Below are 23439 nucleotides of genomic sequence, written 5' to 3'. Positions count from 1 at the left end.
GCAGTGGGGCTCCCCGCAAGGAGCACAGGCAGGAGACAGAAGCAGGCCATAGAACATCCCGGAGGAAGTTATAAACGAGGGGCTGCACACAGCCTCTGGGAGCAGCTCGATTATGTCCTCTTTGCCTTTGCATTTAGACCTGGTCAGGTCACGGCTGCACATTCAGACCTCTCCCGTGGAGAAGCTGCTGCCCTCTGGGACTGATGTCCCCGCGAGAACCCCCCAGGTCCCCTGCAGCAACATCCTGGGCCCCTGCTGGGAATCCTGCATCCCAGGCAAGGAGTCCACAGAGTCTGAGAGAGAATCTGGCAGGTGGCTGGGATGGTGCCTCACCTTCCTGGGCCTCAGCAGCCTCACGTTTAGGACAGGAAATGGGCTCCCCAGCCTTGCAGGGGGCTGAGAGGATTTGAGGCCCTGAGGCCAGGGGAGGGTGCTCTATGTGCACCCAAACACCCCCCAGGTGGTGGGTGCGGCCTTCGTTTCAGGAATGTCCTCAGGGGTCCCTTCTGAGGGGTCTAAGCCCTTCCTCCCACCCGTTTCTCCCCAGCCTGGGGCAGGAGACCCTACTGTTCTCCTTCTCTCAGAGCTGTTCAAGGCTACTTCCTAGTGCTTGGGATTTCGGAGACACCAGCGAGTTTGGGGGCCCCCTTCCTGCTCCCCCTAGTAGATGACAGAGTCCTCTGGACGGTGGGCACGGTCCTCCCGCCACCCCACACTCCCACGCAGCTCGCCCCTCCCTGCGGGCCCTCATGGGGGCTCAGTCCACAAGGAGGGGTCAGTGCGGGATAACCTGTCGCAACTGGCAGCTACAGTCCCAGCACAGAACACAGAGCAGCGACAGAGTTACTTTGGGAGGTAACACGGGGGCTTGCGGGTGACAGGGACCCGTGAAAACAGTATTCACCTGGGCTCCCAAGGGCTCCCAAGACCCCACTTTCCCACCCTGTGGCCCCTTGGCGCTGAGCCTCTTCCCTCAAAACCTCACACTGTCGTTTCCACAGCACAGGCCCTGAGGAAGCCCACCTCCTTGTGCACGACCCCTGACCTCCTGTCCCTCCTGGGCCCGGCCCCACTCTTTCTTTCGTTGAGCACTGCTCTACCCTCTGCCCTCTGGGCCTAGGGCCTGGCATCCTGGGCCTGTCCTGGGTGGGTGGCATGGACTTCACTCGAAGCCCAGAGTTGTTTTGGGGGCTGATAAAAACTAAGTGCAGTAAACCATAGTATAGCTGAAGTTGTCACCCTCACAGGTGAACAGGACACCGAATGGAAGGCAGAGGTGTGGCTGTATTTTGGGGACCCGGCGGAGGCTGAGCGCTGGGCCGTGGAGACCGGGCCCTGAGCCGGGTGTTTTGTCTGACAGGGGGACACTTCCTGTGGCTCCCAGGTCAGTGGCCACGGTGGCGGCCCCGGCTGGCCTTCTCCTGCCCTCCCCCAAGTGCATGCACATGCTCTGGGCTGGTCCCCCTTGGGACACCAAAGCCAGCCTGTCATTGGGGCAGACCACAGGCGTGAGAGGCACGGTAGGGCTGGCAACAGGGGGAACAAACAGGGCACTGCCAAGAGCCTGCCTCCCCTCCCACCGCCCCGGGAAGGGTACTGGAGGGTTCCGTCAATGTGACCACCTGAGAGAAACTCAAGAGAAGCAGGGTGGAGTGGGAGGGGGCGCTGGGGCCTGTATCCTGGCTTCTAGCTCAGCAGCTGGTTTAGGGGAGATCAAGGTCAGCCTCAGTAAACTGACCCCATTTTCCCAGGGGCCGGGCCCCCCCACCATAAGGCCAAGCAGGCTCTGGCCCTCCAGCCCTGGCCCTGCAGGGTCAGGCACCCTCTCCAGGACAGCCACACGAGAGGCCTGTGCAGACTGTCCTGCCAGGCACCGGGATGAGGCCACTTCGCCTCAGCTTGCCTCCCCTGACCCCCGGAACTGTGAAGTTCCCTGAGGCCCACATATGGGAAGGGTTTAGCAGCCCTGTAGAACCCACTGTGACCTGCCCCCCCAGCGCCCTGCATTCCAGGGCTCAGCCTCCTCTGTGCCGCCACGCTTTTAGCCCTCAGGCCTGCACAGCTGCAGACAGAACTCAGAGAGGGCCCGTCTTGCCCCGAGCCCCGGGGCCCCGTCTTCCTCAGAGCTGGCCTGCCCTCCACTGCCTGCCCTGCCTGGAGACTTCACCCCAGAACCGGGCCTCAAACCAACAGCCAGGAAGCTGTCCCGCCCAGCTCAGGGCCACCAGCTGACAAGCACAGGGTCACTCTTGGGAAAGAAACTGGTCAGGGCTAAAGCAACAGAGGGGCAGCCCCCAGCAGCCCTGTCCCCAAAGGGAAGGGGCCACCTTAGAGGTCAAAGTCCCAAGCAAGGGGCTCCCCGAGGTATGACCGGGAAGTCTCATGCTGTTGCCATGGAAAGAAAGGCCAAGGGCCTTTAGGACTGCCATGGGCTCAGCGGCCTCCCTCCAGGCTCAGAGTGGTTTGGTACGAATTATGAAAGTCCTTCTCTGAAGCTGACTTCATCCTCCCTGCCCAGGCCAGGAACACTGTCTGGGCACAGAGCCTGCTGGTGAGAATGAGGCTCGGCAAGCCCACTGCCTGTACCCGCTCTGAGGGGCCTCTTGGTGGGCTCTTCCCAGGCCCCACGTGCAGGCCCATTTCTGTGCACAGCTTGCTAGGCTGGGTTCTACACCCCCGGAAGCTCCCCATCGAAGGCACGCAGCCTTGACCCCAGTGGGGCCCTATGACCACCCAGACAACCAAGAAACAGCCGCAAACCCGAGTGGGCCCTGGGCCTCCTCCTTGGCAGGGGGGCATGATGGCTAAAAGCACTTCCTGCACTAAGCCACTCAGTGGGACCTCATCGTGTCACTCTCTGAGCCTAAAAGCACCTCGTGGGTTATCACCTAACTCACATCATGAGCTAAGAATGATGCCTGGTACTCAGCACCCGATCAAAACATGTCAGCATCACTAAAACTGGGCTTAAACTCCCCAGTGGCTTCCCGCTGCACTCAGATTAAAAGCCCATCTCCTTGTCAAGGCCTGCAAGGCTGCTGCCCCCTCTGTCCGAGGTCACTTCCTATCCTCCACACAGCCTCTGAACACACCATGCCCCCCCCGCCCCCCGGCTGCAGGGTTTTCACCTCTGCCTGGAAGGCATTGTCCCCGGATCTTTCAAGAATCCTTTTTGTCATCTAAATCTTAGTTCAAAATTATCTCTTGAAGCAAGGCCTCTCCCCTCTGCTTTATTATCTAATCTGCTACCCAATTTTATCTTCCTGCAGTACTTGTGCAGCATAAAATGATCTCATTTATTGCCTGACTCTCCTATGGACAGCAAGTTCCCTGAGAGCAAGGCCTCTGCCTGGGCTGCCTCTGGAGTGCCCAGCACATGAAGATGCCCCATCAATATTCAGAGACCAAATGAACAAACTGGGCTACGCAGGCTGGAGAAAGCCATGCCCTTTGTTCGGGACAGGGGTCGAGAAGCCCCACATTCCTGCTCGCCTCTCTCCTCCCGTGCTCAGTGAATGGCTGGCCATGGCCCAGGGGCAGCCCTGTGACCTCTTCCACCCAGACTTTCCCAGCATGTTGAGAGTTTAAGGCTTAGGCGTAGGAATCTTGAGACGTGGCCAAAATCATCATATGAACTGGATCTAGGAGATCATCCTGTTCAGCTTCTTCATTATACTGATGCCAGAGAACCAGAGAGGTAAAGCGATCTGCCCAAGGTCGCACAGCAAGTTAAGACCGTAGACTCAGGATTAGAAAAACGAGGCCTCTTGACTCCTACCAGCCCGGTGCCCTTCCTTCTCTGGCCTCCTAGGCTACACCAGCCTGAGAGGAGGCGGGGCGCTCCAAGGAGGAGGCCAGAGCACAGAGGGGGCATTCAGGTGTCTGATGGGAAGGGGAACCGTGGCTGTCGCTGCTCTGGCTGTGCCCATCTGAAGCACCCACCCTGGCTGGGGTCACTGTCCAGGAGAAAGACGGTTCCAGCTTCTGGCTCAGGCATGAGTTCCACTCTCTCTCAACCAAAGCAGAATTGGTGAAATCACCGTGGGGCTACAGGGCCCTCCCAGCCTCTCTGCAGTAGACTCCCACCGGCAGCTCCCACGGTCACTTCCCACCTCTCTAGGCCCACCTTGGGGGACCAAGAACAATGGGGCATTAGTCTAAGCCTCACTGGGATCCAGGACTCTGGCTTTCTCCCGGGGATTGGGCAGGCAAGTTCCAGGCACGGGGATGTGTGTTCCTTTGGGTGCAAGGGAGCTGTCAGAACACGAACACCCTTCCAACTCCCAGCACGATTTGATGGGGAAAAGGAAGCCAAAATAGCACCTGCGGACCAGCTCCTGACAATCTGGGCATCCAGCAAGGCCACTCAGCAGAGGGCTGGGCCTTTCCAGACTTGGGCGCCCTGACCAGTGCCTGGTAACTCCCCCACACCGGCACCTGCAGAAGTTTCTGGGCTCTTTCCAAAATGTCTGCCCTCCTGGGCCTTCACGGCCTCTGGATAGTCCTGCACCACTGGGCTTGGGCAGCACTGGCAGGCTCAGCTCTCCCTGGTCCAAGGCCATCCAAAAGCTGGGGCACCAAGCCCAGCGTGGCTGCCTGGCCAAGCCACCTGTGGACCACAGAGATGCTGGAGAGGGCCGATGCCCCTTCTAACCTCCCCAGGTGCCAAGAAACAGCAGCTTGCCAAGTGCACTCAGAGCACGGGTTCCTACCTGGGAATCCGTGACCCTCTCGGAAACAGCACAGAGTTTGTGCATATGCGTGGCTCTGGGTCTGGGTGGAGCTCCATAACTGTCATCAGATTCTCAGAGTTGAGGACTCCTGCTCTGTGGAATCAAACAGGCCTCTTGGGAGCCAGCTTAGTGGAGAAGTGCGAGCAGTGGGGGTCAGGAGGCCACCCATGTGGCTCCAGGAGTAAGATCCTCTCCCTCTAGGGAGTATGTATGCTGGATGCAGGGAGGTCTCACTACTCCCCCTTCCAAGCCCCCAGCCAGCCAGCCTGGTCACAATCCTGGCCCACACAGAGGCCGGGGAGGAAATGGGCTGGCCGCAGGGGTCTCCAGGGACCCGCGGAGAGGCACTACTGTCGGCTTCCGACAGCTGAGGGATCGCTATAGGGGTGTGAATGGGCATGTGAATGGTGAAGACAGGATGCAGGTCCCTTCCCTCCGGTAAATAAGGTGGAGGGGGGCAGGGTGGAAGAAAGGGGGTAGGGCAGAGAGGTGGGCAGCCGGGGCAGGAGAGGTATCTATTGGTGTCTAATAAAGTTTCAAGACCTTTCTTGATGCCCAGAGCCAGATGATGAAGTAAAAGTAAATGAGCCCAAGACATCTCTCTATACCCCAGCACCTTTCTACCCTCAATGCCTGGAACAGCCAGTGAATGGCTGACTGAGCCCTGGGGACATGGCACATGGTTTGCATACCTGATGCTACCTGTTAGGAAACTGTCAGGTTATATTAGACTCTGGGAGGGGTCTGGAGCTGTCCTGCAGTTGCAATCAAGATGACAAAGAAAGGGACCCTCCTGAGTCCTAGGTTCCCCAGACTAGTGGCCCAAAGAGGGCTCCCCATCCTGTCTTTCTTTGGGTTACACCTCTGACCTTCCCTAGAAGTAGAGGGGAGCAAACCCCACCTCAGAGCAGGTGGACTCGTCCTGGAGCTCAGCAGGAAACATCTCAGTTCACCTTGCTGGCCTCTGGCTTCCTGAGAGAAGCTCTTTGGTGGTGGGGAATTCCCAGACCCATGTGGCAACCCCTTGAAGCAGAGGCAAGGTCATCAGGAACCATCCTCAACTCTCCCCCACTCCCCTGAACCCTGCCAGTTCAGCCTGAGTCCCTGCCAGTTCAGCCTGAGTCCCTACCTCCAGCCAATATTTGGCCTGGTCTGGGTCTGGATGTCTTCACCTTGGCTGCAGGGCAACAGTAGGGGCATGGATTCCTGTCCCTCCCCACCCCCGCTGCCCAGAGACAAAAACTTCTGGCCTGGCCGCTGCTTCCCTGGGGCACTCCTAGCCTCTCTGGCTCCCACAAGTGACCCCATTAAAACCTTTGGACACTCTGTGGGGTAGGGATGGGATTCCTCATTCAGTCCTTCTCCCTCCCAAGTGCAACCTAAGGATCCAGAAACAGGCAGGATGGGAGGAAGACCAGGCACTGAGCCTGGTCGCCTTGAGTGTGATTTAAAGCCAAAAAAAAAAGGAAAAGGAAAGCAGAAATGTGAAGTTAAAACGCTGAGAGCACTGGCAGAACCCACAAACTCAAATGCCACGTGTCTCCTCTGCTCAATGCTTGCACAACAAGCCAACTGCCAAGTCAGAGTCTGGAGTGAGGCTTCAGCCCCAGGACTCTCCTCGGGGACAAGCACAACCCCAAACAGAGCCCCCCACTGAGGACCCAAAGGAGAGTCTGCAAGTGGTCCCTACGGCCCCTCTTCCAGCAAGCGCAGACTCCTGGGGCCAGAGGCTCCACAGGCTAACACTGGGCTTTCTCCATTCAAACAGATTCTTCAGCCCCAGCATGGGGTCTCCAGATGACTCACATACACCCCCTTCCAGGCTTCATGAATCTTTAGTTAAGTGGCAGCAGGAGGGCCACAGGTGTCTCAGGCATCCACAGCATCACATCCTTGTGGCAAAGTTAAATGAGGAGTTAATGAGGTGACCCCTCCTGTCAGGCTGGGCAGTACCTGGCACCCTTCCCCCACCCACCTAAGCTGCTGCCTGATCCCAGCCCCCTCGTCTGGCAGTGAGCCTGCTGCACTGAAAAAAAAATAGGTTAACGCAGCTGGGAAAAGAAGGGAGGTGGGCAGGGGGTCTGGCTCCACAAGCCTGCCTGCTCACCCACCAACCCCGGGCACAGCAAGGCAGGCACAGCAGGGTGAATGAATGTCCCTCTGTCACCCACGGTACAGACCCTTGTGTCTGCGACACCAACATACTTTGTCACACAGCAGGAACTAGGGGACTGGATCACCCGGCGCACACAGCATCCCAGCGCCAGAGCCACCCTGCAGTTGCATTGATGCCAATCAACTCAGCAGCCCAGAGCCTGGCTGGCCTGCCACCCTTGCCCAGAGGGCACCATCAGACACAGAACTGTCAGATACCACCAGAGGTGAAGCTAGCTAAAGGATTCCTGAAGCGGCTTCTTGGTTTTGCTAGTCACTAATGCCCAGGGAAAGAACTGAAAGTCTGGAGTTTCAAGGTTTGGAAACTGCCCCCTACCTGCCACCCCCACCCCCCACCCCGGCAAAGGGGCAGGTAAACCGGAAGGACTCTGTTTGGCTGGGACGGGGCCAGGAACATGCTGGGTCACTTTCTTGCCAACCTCTAGGTCTGGAAATGGACAATGAGCTTTGGGCTGGTGTCTGCTGGCCTCAGCAGGGGTTGGGAAGGGGGTACAGGCAGGGGACGGCTCCGGGCTGCCGGGCACAGACAGCTGCCTCAGCACAGAGGGGCTCTGGTAGCAGCTGAGGCCAGCAAGGCTCTGCTAGCCTCGTCCCTAGAGAAGCTGAAGGTGACACAGGGGCCAATGCAGGACAGCTCAAGTTGCTGCCCTGCCCAGCACTTTCCAGGACTGATGTCCCCTCTGGGAGGTCACGTATGCCCCGATGGAAGAGGATAAAAGTAGATAAGGAGCCAACGGGCCCAAGATCACATCCTCTTGCAGGTGCCAGGAGCCTCTATGCTGGCTGGCAGTGAGGACCTGCGCAGAGGGACCCCCTCGGACCCCCACAGGAGGGCTTGTAAATCCCCACCAGCAACACAGACTAGCCAAGCCTCTGTTATCACTACCTGGAAGGACAGGCATGGCCCTGGCCAGCCGGGACAGGCACCCTGTGACATATGCTTAGGTGGTTAATTTGGTCTACAGTTATCAAGCGCTCACTGTGTGCTAGGCGATGGTCTGGCTCTTCCTCAGACGCCCAATGCCAGGGCCCAAAGCCAGCCCTGCGGCAGCCTGCCCAGCTGCAGGACAGTCAGCTTCTATCTCAGACTTTCATCCCCGCCCAGGTCTGGGGCGGCAGGCAGGATGGGCAGTCTGCCCTGGCTCAGCTTGGTCTGAGCTGCCTGCTGGGTCAGGAAACCCCTGGCACACTGACTGAGTTGCCTGGTGCCTGACTGGCACTGGGCCAACAGGCCTCTGGGTGGTCCCTGAAGAGGCAGCCTATAGCCCCCAGACCCGGCAGCACCGCCAGCTCCCCACAACCCCAAAGAAACCTCACACGGCCGGTGGTACTGAGGTGCTTCCGCCGGTGCCCCTCTGCAGAAGGGGCGGCCACTGGACGCAGGGGGTCGGGTCTGGGCTGGGCGCTGTAGGGGAAACTGAGACCCAGGAGCCCCTCGCCCCATCTGTTCATATTTCTACCCGCAGAGGCGCAGAAAGGAGGCAGGCAGTCCTCTCCCACAGGAGACAGCCCCCCTCTTCCTGAGACAGGGACAGAGGCAGAGAGAGCAGGGCTCGGAGGCTGGGGTAGCAACAGCGTTAATCATCACGTTAAGGCCACTTAGAGCCAACCCACAGCTTACCCCAGCCTCTGTCCCAGGGTCCCTCAGTCAAGTAGGAGGCGCAGTGAGCTCCGAAAAGCGGCTGCCCAGAGCCCCAGCAGGCCCCCCGCCCACCTCAGTCTCTCTCGTCCACCCCCGCCGACCCGCTCGAGCCCCTCGGGCACCTTTTGGCGGAGGAGCTTGCTGCGCACGCGGCCCCAGAGCCGCGCGCCGGTGTTGGGGGGCCGCTTGCTCCCCGGCTCCTCCAGCGGGTCCAGGCAGCAGCGCTCCAGGGGCTCGCACACCGCCTTCAAGCTGCAGTCGGGCTGAGGCAGGACGTCGGTCATGCCGGCGGCAGCGGCAAAGCCCGGCCCGACGGCGAGCCTGCCTACGGGGCCAGCTCAGCTCCGGGGACGGCGAGGCGGGGAGGCGGGGAAGCGGGGAGCCGGGGGGCGCGGGCCGCCGGGGCTCCGGAGCCGCTGGAGGGAGGGTGGGAGCGGGCGCAGCCTCAGCCGAGCCGCCGGGACTGTTACTCGAGCCGGGCAGGGAAGCGCATGGTGCGGGGCTCCTCTTTCTCCTCCCTCTGCGTCCTCCCTCCCCGGAGACACCGCTGGAGCAGCAGCGGCTCTTCGCTGGTCCCGGCCAGGCTAGCGGGAGGCCAGCCCCGAGCGCGCGGCGCAGCGCCCGAGGCTGCCGGGGAGCCCCCGCCCCCAGCCCCCCCCCAGCGGAGGAAGTGACTCAAAAGAGGCGCGGGAGGCTGCCCCCTCCAAAACACCCAACCTCCCGGTTTTAACTCTTGGCAGGCTGGGCCTCCTCCTCACCCACCCTTCGTCCCTCCCTCCAGCCCCTACTAAAGTAAGTTTGACGAGCAGCACCACCAGCCAGTCCCTTCCCCTCCAGAGCCCTGGTTAACCCCTTCCCCACCAGGCGGCGCCTTGGGACTGGGGTGCCTGCGGGAGGCTGGTTAACCCCTTCCCCACCAGGCGGCGCCTTGGGGCTGGGGTGTCTGCGGGAGGCTGGGGGAAGCCAGAGGGGGTCTGCAGAGCCCAGGGCTCAGGGCCAGGAGCCATCAACAGCTGCCCTTGTCCCGGGCAGAGGACCAGTCCTGCCCTGGGGTTCTACTCCTGCCCCAGATGCCTCCCTCAGTGCCAACTCAGTGACAGGGCCCGACCCGCGTGGACTCCTGTGTAAAGAATAAAGAAGATCCCTAGCTGGGCAACCTCCTGGGCTTTAGCAGCCCCAGAGGGAGTCAGCTACTATGGACCTTCTCTGGGGACATGAGCAAAAAAAATCCAAGGATGACACGGGTTACAGATGCCCAGCAAGAGGTGCTCCTCTCACGGGCCACTTCTAACCATCACTGGTGCCCTTCACCAGAAAAGCCAAAAAAAGGGCTGTGCTGCTGGGGGCAGAGGACGTCCACTGACAAAACGGCAATAAGCCACTCTGTGCTGGGTGCCTTGGGATAGAGAACTAAGAACTTGTTCTTGACTCTCAAGTTGATGAATGTTCATTTCACAAGGTAACAAGTCAGTGTCCGGTGTTTGGAGAACAGAGAAAGGCCTGAACCCCAGATGATTAGGGTCCACACACCCCAGAGGCGTCCAGGCGTCACACCCTGTAGAGCTTGGCATGGGGGAGGAAGGAAACCAGTATTTTTGCAGTGCCAACCGTGAGCCGGGTCCCATGCAAAGGGCGTTCAAATATCTGCTGGCGTTGAAGCCTCACGACTTCTGTGCCATTGGTGGTACTGTTTAGAGTTGTGAGGACTGGGGCTCAGGGAGATGAAGTTCTCGCCTGATGTCACGGAACTGCAGCTGGCTAGTGACAGGTCTCCTCCAAAGGCCCTGGCGCTCACAACCACTGAAGTGTGGCTGGTTCTCTGGATTCGGGGAAAAGAGCTGGGTCAGGCCACCAGGGCAGGTGGGCCTGGGCCCAGAAGCAGCCCCTGGCATCTGGAATGCACCTGCTGAATCTGAGCCAGCACACACGTCTTGGGGTTTATCATCAGAGCCCGCGGTGCTTTCGCAGAAAGGGGTGGCTTCACCACAGAGGGAGCCAAGACTTGATCATGACAAGAGACGCCTTTCACCGAGCTTACTAGGCGACAGGCACCACGCTAACCCTCCACTGCTCCCCCAACATTAGGAAGTATGTCCTCACATCCCCATTTTTCCATTTGAGGAAACTAAGGGTACAGAGAAGGTAAGCCACTTGCCCAGACCAGCCTGGGCCAGGCCACGAACAGAGGTCTGGCTAGGCCCTCACCACTGTGATATCCCAGTGTGGCAGGGTCTCGTCCTGTGCTGCCTTCTGCCCGGAGGTGAACGTGGAGTCCTGGAACTCTGCTGGACTCTGGTGGTCCCTGCAGGGTGGCTGGGCCAGCCCCATCTCTTCTAGGGCTCCATGCTCCACACCTGCTTCTGCACAGTGCAGACAGGGCTGGGCCGCCAAGGCTGCACAGAACCTCCTGCTCCCTGAGCTAAAGTTGCCCGAAGCCAGTGCAGCTAAGCGGGGCAGAGCCACAACCGTTTTCCCAGTAACCCCTGAGTGGGAGGGGAAGAGACCCACCAAGGCAGGGACATACCTGTGTCCCCTGCCCAGCTGGGGCCTGAGCCACCCTTCTTGACCCACCCCTGACCTGCTCTCCCAGGGCACCTGGGGGCCACCTCTGAAGAGAATCTCCCTGCAGCCCCATGAGGGGCCAGCAGCTGCCCCCACCAGCTGCACAAAACCCACCTCCTCCAAGGCTTCACCCATTCCTGTGGTCCTCACCTCTTCATCCCAGTGATTTCATTCGAGAGGTACTGACTGAGGGCCTGGCTATATGCCCAACCCTGGATAGGGGCTGGGAAATCACAAAGGTGAATCAAAAGGCTGTGCTTGACAAAGCTGACAACCCAAGAGAGGAGAGGAGACAAAGGCTTAAACACCTCTTAACAGGAGGCAGAAAGGCATTCATGCATCTGGCATTTACCAATCGTGCACCTACCACACGTCACACCCAGATGGACAAAGCATCGTTTTTGCCCTCAAGAAACCCAGTCTTATGCCGCAAGAACAGCACAGATCAAGTGCCACGAAAGCTGAGAGAAAGGAGAGGAAAATTCTAGCCAGAGAATCAGGGAAGGCTTCCTCGAGGAGGGGTTGGCGTGGGCCAGAAGAGAAAAAAGGCCACCCTCCCTGGCTTTGCTCTGCATCCCTCAGCTAATGGGCAAGTGCTGGTTGTATAACTGGCCGGTAAGATGCCATTATAATTGCTGACCACATTCACCTGCTGCAGACACATGGTCCGCGCTGGGCACTGCCAACTGTTAACTTCAAAACTGGCCCCTCACTGGCTTTCTAAGGTTCTCTGTCCTCTATCTGGGTCACATGCCACAGGATGCAGTTTGGGGGATGTTGAGTAAGGTGCGTCCCCCGCCAGGTGTGTGGGAGAAGCGGGGCAGTGCAGATCCTCTTCCCAAAGCTTTATACTTGTCTGTCTTAGGAACCCCAGGCTCAACACTTGTCTGGGTAAAGCAAGCTCTGATTGGATGAAAGATGGCCAACTGGTCTCCATGGTGACATAAGTGCCTTAGCAGATGGATAGCTGTTGGGAGGCTCTTCCCTTGAGATGCTCATCTTTCCTTCCTCCCTGTGGGCTGGGGGTTCTCTCTAGGGACAGCACAGATTTGCCTTCTCTTCCCCAAGCCTGACTCACTGCTTCCTGGAAGCAATGGTCTAGGAGCAGGCTGCAGCAGCGGGGTTGGGCAAGACAAATGATCCTAGTGAGTTCCTCAAAAGCAGCCGTCTGAGTTCTGGTCCCTCCAGCCCACCACAGACCCTTCCTCAGCTTCACTGGGTGGGCTAGGCTCAGGCTGTCCCGGCCACTCTGCAAGTGACGGCACCCCTCTCCCCTCTGTCCATCCTGGCAGAACCGGCCTCTGAGGATGAGCAAGGGCCCCCTGTCTGGATAAACAGAGCCTGGGTGGGAAGGCCCACATGAACAGATGTCGCTGCCTTTGGAATTAAAAACATTCCTAGTAGACTGTCCCATCCTCCCTCACCCCCTCCCCAGACTCTCTGCCAAAGGCATGAGAGGGGCTGTCCCCAGGGAGGTGCGGGGCAGGACCCTGGGTTACACCGAGGGAGGGGTATATACCTGGGGTGGCTGGGACCGGCCACCCAGCACAGCTATGACTGAGGCAAAATCAGGCTAAAGTGATCAGCAGAGGCATCACTGAAGAAAAAAAAGGTCAACAGGGAATATATGCAGCCTGAGCTGTGTGGGCAGGAGAGGCAGGGACTGCCACCAGTGCTGCCTTGGTGACAGCTGGGGATGGGGACGGCTTCCAGGCAAATCCTCCAGCCTGTGAACACGAGGAGGAAGTTTCTTTCTCAGAACCTTGGGATGCTGCTGCTACTTCTCTGGAGTGACCTCCTTTTCCCCACTGGAACGACTTTCATCTTCCCTTCAGCCCAGACTGGAATCCCGATTCCCTGTCCCTGTCCTCCAGCCAAGTGACTTGAAGGCAGGAAAGGGGGTTTCTGAGCAGCCAGCTAGACCAAGGCCACAGGCACCCCGGGGAGGACAGCCTGGGAGTGAGGGGGAGGGGAGAGCCCCAAAGGGCCAACCGGAGAGGCTGGGTGCAGGAGCTGGAGCCGGAGAGGAGCCTGGGATGGCGCTGAGGAGGACCGGGAGGGGTGTGGTCCGGGGTCAGCCAGGTGCGCTCCTTCAGCCCCAGGGCAGCAGAGCTGGGAGGCAGGGTGTGGGTGGAGAGCAGGTGGTGTGTGAGGCTGGGAGGGTTGCAGAAAGGAAGCCCATGGTGGTTCCTGCCCAGAGACAGGCACCGGAGTCCAGCCCGAGAGAGAACCAGCAGGGCGGGCAGTGCACGGGAGCCTGGGGCCCACGCAGAGGGTGTATGAGTTGGCAGGGAGGGTGGCACATCGCAGGGAAACTGTGAGAAAGGGGGGCGGGAGAGTCCCTTTAAAATGAATGGCCCTGGGGTCCCTGCATTCCTAACGTGTGTTCTCACCTTGTTCTGTACCGATCCTAACCCAAACTGTGGATCGGAAGGGCAGAGATCTTCAGAGAATGAGAAAGTGAGACCCGTTTATGTTTTTCCATCCACACTTTTTGAGCATCTGCTATGTTCCAGGCCTGAATTAGGCCTGGGGACAGGAACACTTTGCTCAAAGTCACTGAGTAGCCAATGGCAGAGCTGAGCCTAGAAGCTACTTTTCCACTCATTTACCCATTCATTCATCACTGACTAGATAGCTACCACATGCCAGGTGGGGAGGACACTGAACAGGTCACAGCTCACTTGGAGCTGTGAAACTCCAAACCGAGCCCTAGCCAACCCACCGCTGACCCGTCATCCAAGGAGATAAGTGCCAGCAACTGGGGACTCTTTCAGGCATCCAGGCCAGGACTCTGGGGTCTGGGCCCTGCCTGCTAACAGCTGTGCATGGGGTTGCAGGTCTCTAAGGTCTGGAGCCTCAACTCTGTAGATTAGTGGTTACTGGTAGCTTTAGATGGCCACCTGAGAGGGAGATGGGGAGCGGCTTCCAGGATGTTGGGACAGGGGGCAGCCAGGATTCAAAGGTAGTTGCTCCGCAGCCCAACCTCAAGGTGTACCATGACCCTCCCGTCTCCCAAGGCCTGGCCGAGTCATAGGACAGTGCAAAGCACGGGCTGTTCTGCACACAGCCTCACCCTCCACTCTGCCTGGCCACCCCAGGCTGGTGTCTCAAGGGTGCTTGGTGGCTCTAGGAGAGGTGGAGACAGCCACAGAGCTTGCCTGCTTCAGGACTGTCCTAATGTCCTAACGGGCCCTGGCAACTCCTAGTAATTCTCACAGCATATTTGGTCACGGAAAAAGGGTGGAAAATCCACTTGAGCCTTTGGGAACATCTTGTATACCTAAAACAAAACCCACCAGGGTTTTGAGTGGGTAGGGCACACCCACACACATCCATCCATTCCTTCCCACACAACTCATGGATGTAACTCACAGCCAGACTGACACCCAGACCCCCTTGGCCACTTGCCTGCTCCCAGGACGGAGGCAGTATGGCCGGGGTCTCCCAGCACAGCCAGGGGTCAGAGCACTCCAGGGGGCCTCCCAGGCCACAGACTGAAAACACAACAGCCTCAGGCAGGGGGGGTTGAAAGTAGGTCAGGGTCCGCTGAGCCTCCATGCTTTTTTTCTCTTTTGCTAATATTAAGCAACTCTTTTCCACCCAACTCTGAGCTCCAAATGAACAGAAGAAAGCTCCTGGGAGCCACGGAACCGGGGTGTGAGTCCTGCCTGGTCACTGTGGCAGCCACTCCCTCCCTCTCTCTCTCTGGGCTTAGTTTCCACACCTGTCAAACAGGATCTTGGACCAGACAAGTGGTCCGCGGTGAACTTTTTTTAAGCAGAGGATACACCCCGCTTTCTTTCTAAATGAAACCTTATGCCAATGTCTCCCTGCCCCCAATCAGCTAACGGCAGAAGCAGGGAGCAGAGACCCCTGGCTGAAGTGGGGTTCTAGACCCCACCCCACTCACACTGCCTTTGTCCAGCACTGCCTGCCTTGGGGGCGCCTCCTTGGGTTGCCCCAGTAATCCCCAAGCCCCGCAGACTCTGAAGCCTCCGGTCTTCCTTTAAGGACAGAGGCTTAAAGGAGGACAGTTCCCCTGAGAGCGGCTATTCCTCTACCACAGCCATCGGTCCTCGCTCCCCTCCAGGGTGGGTAGATGTGGAAGTCGGGAGATTAGGGGCTTTTTAAGGAAACTTTTGGGTCAGAGTCCTGGATCCGAAGCTCATGTTTTATCTCTACTTTTCTCTCTGCTTTGGGAAAACTCTGGGCCTCTGCTTTGCTGGTGTGGGTTCCCTTCGGTGGCCTTACAATAGGATAACGCTTATCGCATGGAGTCAGTCTGGTCGGTGTTTTCTGGGTCACCTGCGGCCTGAAGCCAGTGCAGCTCAGCTCTTGCCTCCAAGGCTGTGAGCAGGCTATGCCTCGCTTTCCCTGTGCCAGCCCATGGGGAGTGGGGGGCACCTGGGGGTCAGACCTTCACCAAGAGCCACCACTGCCCCCACGGCTCGTGCCACGGCCAGGCCGGGCTGGGTGAAGCGCTGAGGTGAGCTGTGCAGCGCCCACAGTGGGGGAGAGCCGCGTGAGGCGCCCCCGATCAGCATTCACGTACATCCTCGGCCCTCACTCAGGGAGTCCCTGGCAATTCCCCTACTAAGTCCTTTGCTCAAAGGTTTTGAATAAAATCAAAGGCAGGACCATCCTAGGAGGCTGAAGTCGCAGCCTCCGCCAGCAGGGAGGTGGGCGGTTACTGGGAGCGTGCAGTAAGCCAGGTACTGTTACCTCCGAGGACTCACCTGGTCCTTGCACAGGTCTGAGGGGGAGCACTCAGAGAGGTCACCTCGCTGTTAGATGGTGGAGCTGCGATCAAACCTGGGTCTTCTGCTTCTGAGTCTAGGAGCCCCCGGGCCCAGAGCTGGGAGAGAGGCGGGATTGTTCTCAGGGCCTAAAGGAGTCAGTTCCCAAGGTCCTCTCCAGATCAGCTTCTCTGCTGCCTCTCACCTCTCCTAGGTGAGCAGGGGGCACTCCCACGCAGGGCAGGAGGCAGAGGAGACCCGTGCCTCCGTCTGCTTCCTGCCCAATGCTTCCTGTCTCCAGAACCCCCTGGGCGGAGCCCAGGCTCCCCAGATCAGGAACACCCGGGAGACGGAGGTAGCTGAGCACGGGCCGGAAGAGAGAGGTTGTCCTACAAGTTCGGGGAGGCCTTTGGACAGCAGGGCGGGCTCTCTCGTAGGATCCTGCCCCTGGCTCTCCCGCATCCCGCTGCCCACTCTGCTCTCCAAGTACAACCGAGCCATCCAGACCTGCCTTGAAGAGGGACAGCAGGTGAGGCACTGGACAGTGAACGGGTCTGAAACAGCTCTAGTCACCTGGGCCCTGGGAGGAGGTGGTGTCAGAGGCAGGGAGAGGAACAGTCCCGGTGCCCCTGTCCCTCCCCGTCCGTGTGCTTCTGGGCTGGCACAGTGGTGATGACGGCGGCGAAGGGAAGAGCCCCCCGTGGACCTGCTGAGAGCAGCAGGCAGCACGGATATAAAACACGGACTCTCGAGGCAGACGCTTCCCCTGGACGTGCACACCCAGCCCAGGCTGAAGGCAGGGGAGGGGTCCATCTTCCAGCGGAGAGGCTGGAAAGCCACACCCTGCATGGCCACTGCAGGGACGGGGAGCTGCCTAGCTGCCTCCCTGCAGGCAAGGTTTTCTCACAGCGGCCCTTCCCCCAATCCGAGTCAAAACCGGCCACTCTCAGGGGACAGGGCCTGGCTGTGGTCAGTGTGGCCTGAAGGATGCATGGGAGAAGGTGTTAAGGACACCCAGTAATGTCCCCTGTCGTTCCACCCAGGGAGGGACCCAGGCACTCCTGGTACCAGCTGTGAGGAACCCGAGTGGAAGGGGTTCTGGGTCAACCAGGCCAACGCCTCAGAGCCCAGCTCCAGGGCAGTAAAGCTGGGATGCTTGACCCTTGGGCAGAGTCAAACGGGGACAACAGACACCTCGGGGGCCAGAGGGAGGGACGTGGGGGTGGGGGAGCCCTCGACTCCTGCCCTAGCAGCCTCCTGACCTGCGCTCACTCCGAATTTCCTCATGCCCTGCAGAATAATTGAAACCAGAAGTAGTTCCTGCTGACAATGACCCCTTGTTTCCAGCTCATCACTCACTCTGGGCCTGACCGTACCACGCCGCCGAGCTGAACGCGGCTCTGAGGGGGATGAGCCCAGAGCTGCTCAGCCCGGGGTGGGGGCACAGCAGGAAACCTCAGGCTGGGAGGTGGTGAGGCCCCAACCTTGACCTCCTGCCCACTCCGAGGTTGGTTCATCAAAGCTGGTCTGACTCCAACAGCATAAGAAAACAGACGTGGCCTGAGCCAGCCTAAGGCCCAAACACAGGGGCCACTTGCAGGTGACAGCCTTTGGGAAGGGGGTTTGCTTGACAAGCTACACCCAGAATCCCTGCAGGAAGGCGGAGGACAGTGCACCTGGACCTGCCGGCTTGGGCAAAGGGCTGTCATCACTAGACAAGGACAGGCCTTGTGCCAGGTCCTGTGCCAAGGCCCTCACAGACTTTCCCCTTCTGTTCTCTTTACAGCCCATTTTACAGATGAGGAAACTGAGGCTCAGAGAGGTAAAGTAACCTGTTCTCCCAACTAATGAATGGAGAAAGCTAGACTGAAGCCCAGATCTGTCTGGCCTCAAAACCTCTTCAACATTGACTGAACGATCGCAATTCTCCTCTGTTCTCTTCACTACACGGGGAGGTCCTGTTCATTCTTTGCATCCACCACACAGTGCCTGCCACGTAGAGGGAGTTCAACAAACAGAAATGTGGGAATAACCTAGTGAAAGCGTGGATATGCACTGACCAGCTCTTTCAGGGACATTCCATCCTTTGAGCCTCACAACAAGCCTGTGATAGAGGCAGAGTGGGGATAACTGTCCCCATTTAATAGATGAAGAAACTGAGGCCTCCAAAGATCAAGGGACCTGGATGCATTTTCCCACCCTCAGCCCAGTGTTCTTCCTACACTATCAGGGTAATGCACTCTACACTCAATCTATCTAAACCACTGACCGAGGGGAAGACAAACAAGTTAGCAAAGGAGGGCCAAGGAGACAGGGATGCCTAACCCGGGGGAGAGAAAGCCAGCGGGGGGCAGCTGTTTTCTTCAACTAGAAGAGGCTAATGGTGACAGATGTTAAGCTTTTATATGTAGAATGGATAAACAACAAGGTCCTACTGTATAACACAGAGAACGATACTCAATATCCTGTGATAAACCACAATGGAAAAAAATATTTAAAAAAGAATGTGTATATATGTATAACTGAATCAATTTGCTGTATAGCAGAAATTAACACAACATTGTAAATCAACTATACTTCAATAAAAAAATATTGATTAAAAAAAGAAGAGGCTAGGGCCTCCCTGGTGGCGCAGTGGTTAAGAATCCACCTGCCATGGCAGGGGACACGGGTTGGAGCCCTGGTCCGGGAAGATCCCACATGCTGTGAAACAACTAAGCCTGTGCGCTACAACTACTGAGCCTGTGCTCTGGAGCCCATGAGCCACAACTGCTGAAGCCCGTGCGCCTAGAGCCCGTGCTCTGCAACAAGAGAAGCCACCGCAATGAGAAGCCCACGCACCTCAATGAAGAGTAGGCCCCGCTTGCCACAACTAGAGAAAGCCCGCGCATAGCAACAAAGACCCAACTCAGCCCAAAACAAACAAACAAACAAACAAACAAATAAATAAATAAAATGAAGTCTTAAAAAGAGGCCAATGGTGTCCATTTGTGTCCTGGGGGTTTGGGGAGCCTGATCTCCTTTTACAGCTGGAGAGACATGAGCAACCAGGGGTGGGGGAGGCGGCGCGGTAACCCTGGGTCTGGAGGGAAGGAGGCTAAAGAAATCTTCATCCTCAGAGACCATGCTTTTCTCCTCACTTAAAAGTAAGAAAGTCTGGGGGCTTCCCTGGTGGCACAGTGGTTGAGAGTCCGCCTGCCGATGCAGGGGACACGGGTTCGTGCCCTGGTCCAGGAAGATCCCACATGCCGTAGAGCGGCTGGGCCCGTGAGCCATGGCCGCTGAGCCTGCGCGTCTGGAGCCTGTGCTCCGCAACGGGAGAGGCCACAACAGTGACAGGCCCGCGTACCGCAAAAAAAAAAAAAAAAAAAAAAGTAAGAAAGTCTGAAAGTCTAAGGCGGAAACAACCCAAATGTCCATTGATGGATGAATGGATAAACAAAATGTGGTCTATACATATAATGTTATGCAGCCTTAAAAAGGAAGGAAATTCTGACACACGCTGCCATACAACATAGATGAACCTTAAGACACTGTGCTAAGTGAAGTAAGCTAATCACAAAAGGATAAGTATTGCAGGATTCCACTTACACGAGGTACCCAGAAATCGTCAAATTCATAGAAAGTAGAATGCTGGTTGCCAGGGGCTGGGGGAGGAGGAATGGAAAGTTACTGTTTCATGGGTATGGAGGCTCCGCTTGGGAAGATGAAAGGTTCTGGAGATGGATGGTGGCGACAGTTGCACAACAATGTGAATGTCCTTAATTAATACCTCTGAATTGCAAACCTAAAAATCATGAAAATGGTAAATTTCATGGTATATATATTTTACCACAGTTGAACAAAAAAATAAGAAGGTCTAGATTTTGTCAGATGTACCAATCTGGGCTCTCAGAACACACCCAACTCCTGAAGGCAGGGGACTGGCCTTCATGACCTCCTTCTGAGTGTCATTTCTAATAGCTCTGACCTCTCACAAGCTTCCAAGTGGCCACGTCAAGAATGTCAAAGAAATCACCCTCCTTTCCCCTTCAGACACAGGCTCCAGGCTCCAGGCTCCAGATGGGAAGAGGACAAAGGGCGAGGCTCCCAAAGGCCCTAAATGTTGCAATGGGGGAATGGGGTGGAGGGAGTCACCACTCCAGGCATTAGGACAGCTAGAGCTTCCTTCTTGGCCTGGAACCCTGCCCCAGCTCACCCCAGGGTCTTGAGCTCTCTTATGCCCCAGGGGACCACCCCTAGCAAGCTCACAGGAAAGTGTAGCTGTGTCCCACCAGGGGAAACAGGGCTGAAGGTTGGGGGCCCGTCCCCAGGCTTGTGGCTGAGCTGGGAAGTGGGGGAGCAGGGGCATGAAGCGGACCCTAGGTCTCAGACCCCTCTCTGGTCTGAAGTCAGTGGCAGGAACTGAGCTGTGAAGTCCTCAGGGAGAACTCTCTCCCCTCTGGCCCAGCCAGTCAACAAGGGCTGGATCCTGGGAATATGCTAATCAGCCAGGGAGTAGGTCCCAGTTGGGGACAGCACATCTGGGCCTGGAGCAGCATGGTTGGAAATAGACTGGGATAAACATACAGGAGTCTCCTAGGGCCAGGGAGCCAAGGCAGAGGAAGGGGGGGCCTCCTGGCTGAGGGGTTCCTGGGCTGGGCAGGGGCGGGGTAGCAAGGAGGAAGCAGACGGTGGGGGTGGCCTGCATGGAGAAGCTGGAGGTCTGGGGAGGGAAGGGAGGGCTCAGAAATGCACCAAGCTGGTGGGATCTTCTACTAACTTTGCAGTGACAAAGGGCTGAGCTCTAAGAGTCATAGGCTGACATCCAGGTCTCCCCCTGCCCCGTTCACTCATTTGCCCAGCAGCTGACCAAGCACCACCAAACTGGGATCAAGATCCTGAATCTGGAGACTTTGCTCAACCACTAATGAGCTGTGTGACTGTGGCTATGTCACTCACCCTTTCTGGTCTGTTTCCTTCTCCCCTCAAAACAGGATTGGATGAAATGCCCTCCAGGATTCCTTCTGGCTATAACCTTACTGATCCCTCTTCTTTCATTCATTCCTTCAACCTCCCTCTTACTTGCACTGCTCACAACCCCTCCAGCTCACGGCAGGCAGGCGGGCTCCTTAATTTCCTGGGACACTCCCTGTGCATTCCTGCCTCCCTCCCTGCTCTGGGTCACGTGGGCCCTTCCCCCAGAATGCTCACCCCACTGCTTTCTGCTGATCCAGAGCCTGCCCAACTTGCTAGAATAGCAAAGCCTTAAAATGGCAATTAATGTGCTGGCCATTATGTAAATGATTTTTATAAAGTACTTTTGACAATGTAACAAAAAAGGTAATTATAAAGACTACATTCAGACCTAGAAAAAAGGGGGTTTATGGTAATGCTACTTGAAAATAGAAAAAAAAGACAAAATACGCACCATCATTAAAACCATATAAAAATCTGTATACCTGAGGAAGGGAAAAGGCACAAAATAAGATGGCTGTTTCAGAGGAGTGGGAGTAGGGATGGTCAGTGATTATGTTTCAAGTCTCATTATTATTATTGCAATTCTCTTTCTAATATAAACACTGCTTTTGGAATTTAAAAAACCCAGTGCTCTCAAATCCCTCACTCCACCTCCTCCTGGAAGCCTCCCTAACTCCAGCCCACAATGATCTCTCCTCCTTTGAATTCCTGCAGCACAAGTTTCCATCTCATTATGCAGGGAACCATGGGAGGCTTGCCCTGGAGAGGGCAAGGCAGGGGCTCTGGAGACACCTGGCTCTCCTACCCGATGCCTGGCCTTGGGCAGGTTCCTTAACCCTTTCGTGCTGGAGAGGGTGTGGAGAAAAGGGAACACTCTTGCACTGCTGGTGGGAATGTGAATTGGTACAGCCACTATGGAGAACAGTATGGAGGTTCCTTAACAAACTACAAATAGAACTACCATATGACCCAGCAATCCCACTACTGGGCATATACCCTGAAAAAACCATAATTCAAAAAGAGTCATGTACCAAAATGTTCATTGCAGCCCTATTTACAATAGCCCGGAGATGGAAACAACCTAAGTGTCCATCATCGGATGAATGGATAAAGAAGATGTGGCACATATATACAATGGAATATTACTCAGCCATAAAAAGAAATGAAATTGAGCTATTTGTAATGAGGTGGATAGACCTAGAGTCTGTCATACAGAGTGAAGTAAGTCAGAAAGAGAAAGGCAAATACTGTATGCTAACACATATATATGGAATTTAAGAAAAAAAATGTCATGAAGAACATAGGGGTAAAACAGGAATAAAGGCACAGACCTACTTGAGAATGGACTTGAGGATATGGGGAGGGGGAAGGGTAAGCTGTGACAAAGTGAGAGAGAGGCATGGACATATATACACTACCAAATGTAAGGTAGATAGCTAGTGGGAAGCAGCCGCATAGCACAGGGAGATCAGCTTGGTGCTTTGTGACCACCTGGAGGGGTGGGAGGGAGGGAGACGCAGGAGGGAAGGGATATGGGAACAGATGTATATGTATAACTGATTCACTTTGTTATAAAGCAGAAACTAATACACCATTGTGAAGCAATTATACTCCAATAAAGTTGTAAAAAAAAAAAAAACTGTGATAACTTTCCTACCCCGCAGGGTACTGTGAAGATCCCCTGGGGTAACAGCTGTGAGCATTAGCACGGAAAGCTCTCTGATGTGACCACCCCCACCCCACCCCCACCCCCACCATCAGCAGCCACAGCATCACCACCATCTCCAGCATCGTTATTGGCACCTTGCCTTGTTCCCTAGTGGCGTGGCATATATCGATACTCCTGTCTTTCCAATCTGGCAGTAGATTCCTTGAGGCCAGGCCCCTGCACCTCAGAGCAGCCAGTCTGTAAGGGGCACACTGTAGAAGCAGAGGAAGTCCCCCTCCCCTGACTCTTTGCCACGCACACTCATTCTGCTTCCTTCCAGGTAGCCAGGCAGAAACATCCCCTGCCGGGAGCTAAGAGGACTCCAGACAAAGGCTGGAGAGGGATGCAGGGCTGGGAAATCACCCCAGCTCCTTCTCCAGGCCACTAGCCATGTGGTGCCCTTCACCCAGGCTGGGGCATTCCCCGATGAAGGCCTGGGCCATGGAGACACAGCACAGAGGAGAGAGCAGGGCCTTCCTTGCTCACCGTCAGCGGAGGCACCAGGGCCTCAGTGTCCTCATCTATAAAATAGGGTGGATACGACCATCCTTTTCCTCACAGAGCTGTTGCAAGGATCTCATGAGAACATTTGGGAACGGGCCTCCAAGAGCACAAGCGCTGGACACACATGTTGGCGATTAGCGCTGCCATCTGTCTGTCACTAAATGCTGCCCCTTCCTCACCCCCCCGGCCTGTCGCTCCAGGGTCCCTGCCCCCATTGCCACATGAGGCCAACCCAGAGAGGGAGGCTCATTTTGGAGCAAATGCCTGGAGCTTAGGAGATGGGATCCCTCGCTGTTCTCTAGATGAGCTGAGGGAGGATCGGCTTAGACATGGGAGCAGCAGGAGTGGCCTTCTCCCCTTGCCTTTCTTTCAGGCCACCTGAACATCCCCAAGGACTGGGCCCTACTGTGAGGCCAC

General features: G+C 56.8%; 1 protein-coding gene across 4 annotated transcripts in view; it reads right to left on the bottom strand.

Annotated features, from left to right (window-relative positions):
• ABR (ABR activator of RhoGEF and GTPase) overlaps window positions 1-23439 on the bottom strand; it is a 182819-nt gene that overhangs the window by 13798 nt on the left and 145582 nt on the right. Inside the window, exon 1 of one of the 4 annotated variants that reach the window (XM_081220036.1) lies at window positions 8673-9134. The exons of the other annotated variants lie outside the window; for them this stretch is intronic. Within the exon in view, the coding sequence (XP_081076162.1) occupies window positions 8673-8834 (162 nt within the window). The 5' untranslated portion in view covers window positions 8835-9134. Of the gene's footprint in view, window positions 1-8672; window positions 9135-23439 lie in introns of those variants that run through there. 4 annotated transcript variants of the gene reach the window in all.

The sequence above is a fragment of the Mesoplodon bidens genome (assembly GCF_964165515.1).
Source record: "Mesoplodon bidens genome assembly, chromosome: 19".
Lineage (NCBI taxonomy): Eukaryota > Metazoa > Chordata > Mammalia > Artiodactyla > Ziphiidae > Mesoplodon > Mesoplodon bidens.
Note: the sequence above shows the minus strand (reverse complement) of the source record. Positions and strands in the feature narration are given on the sequence as shown.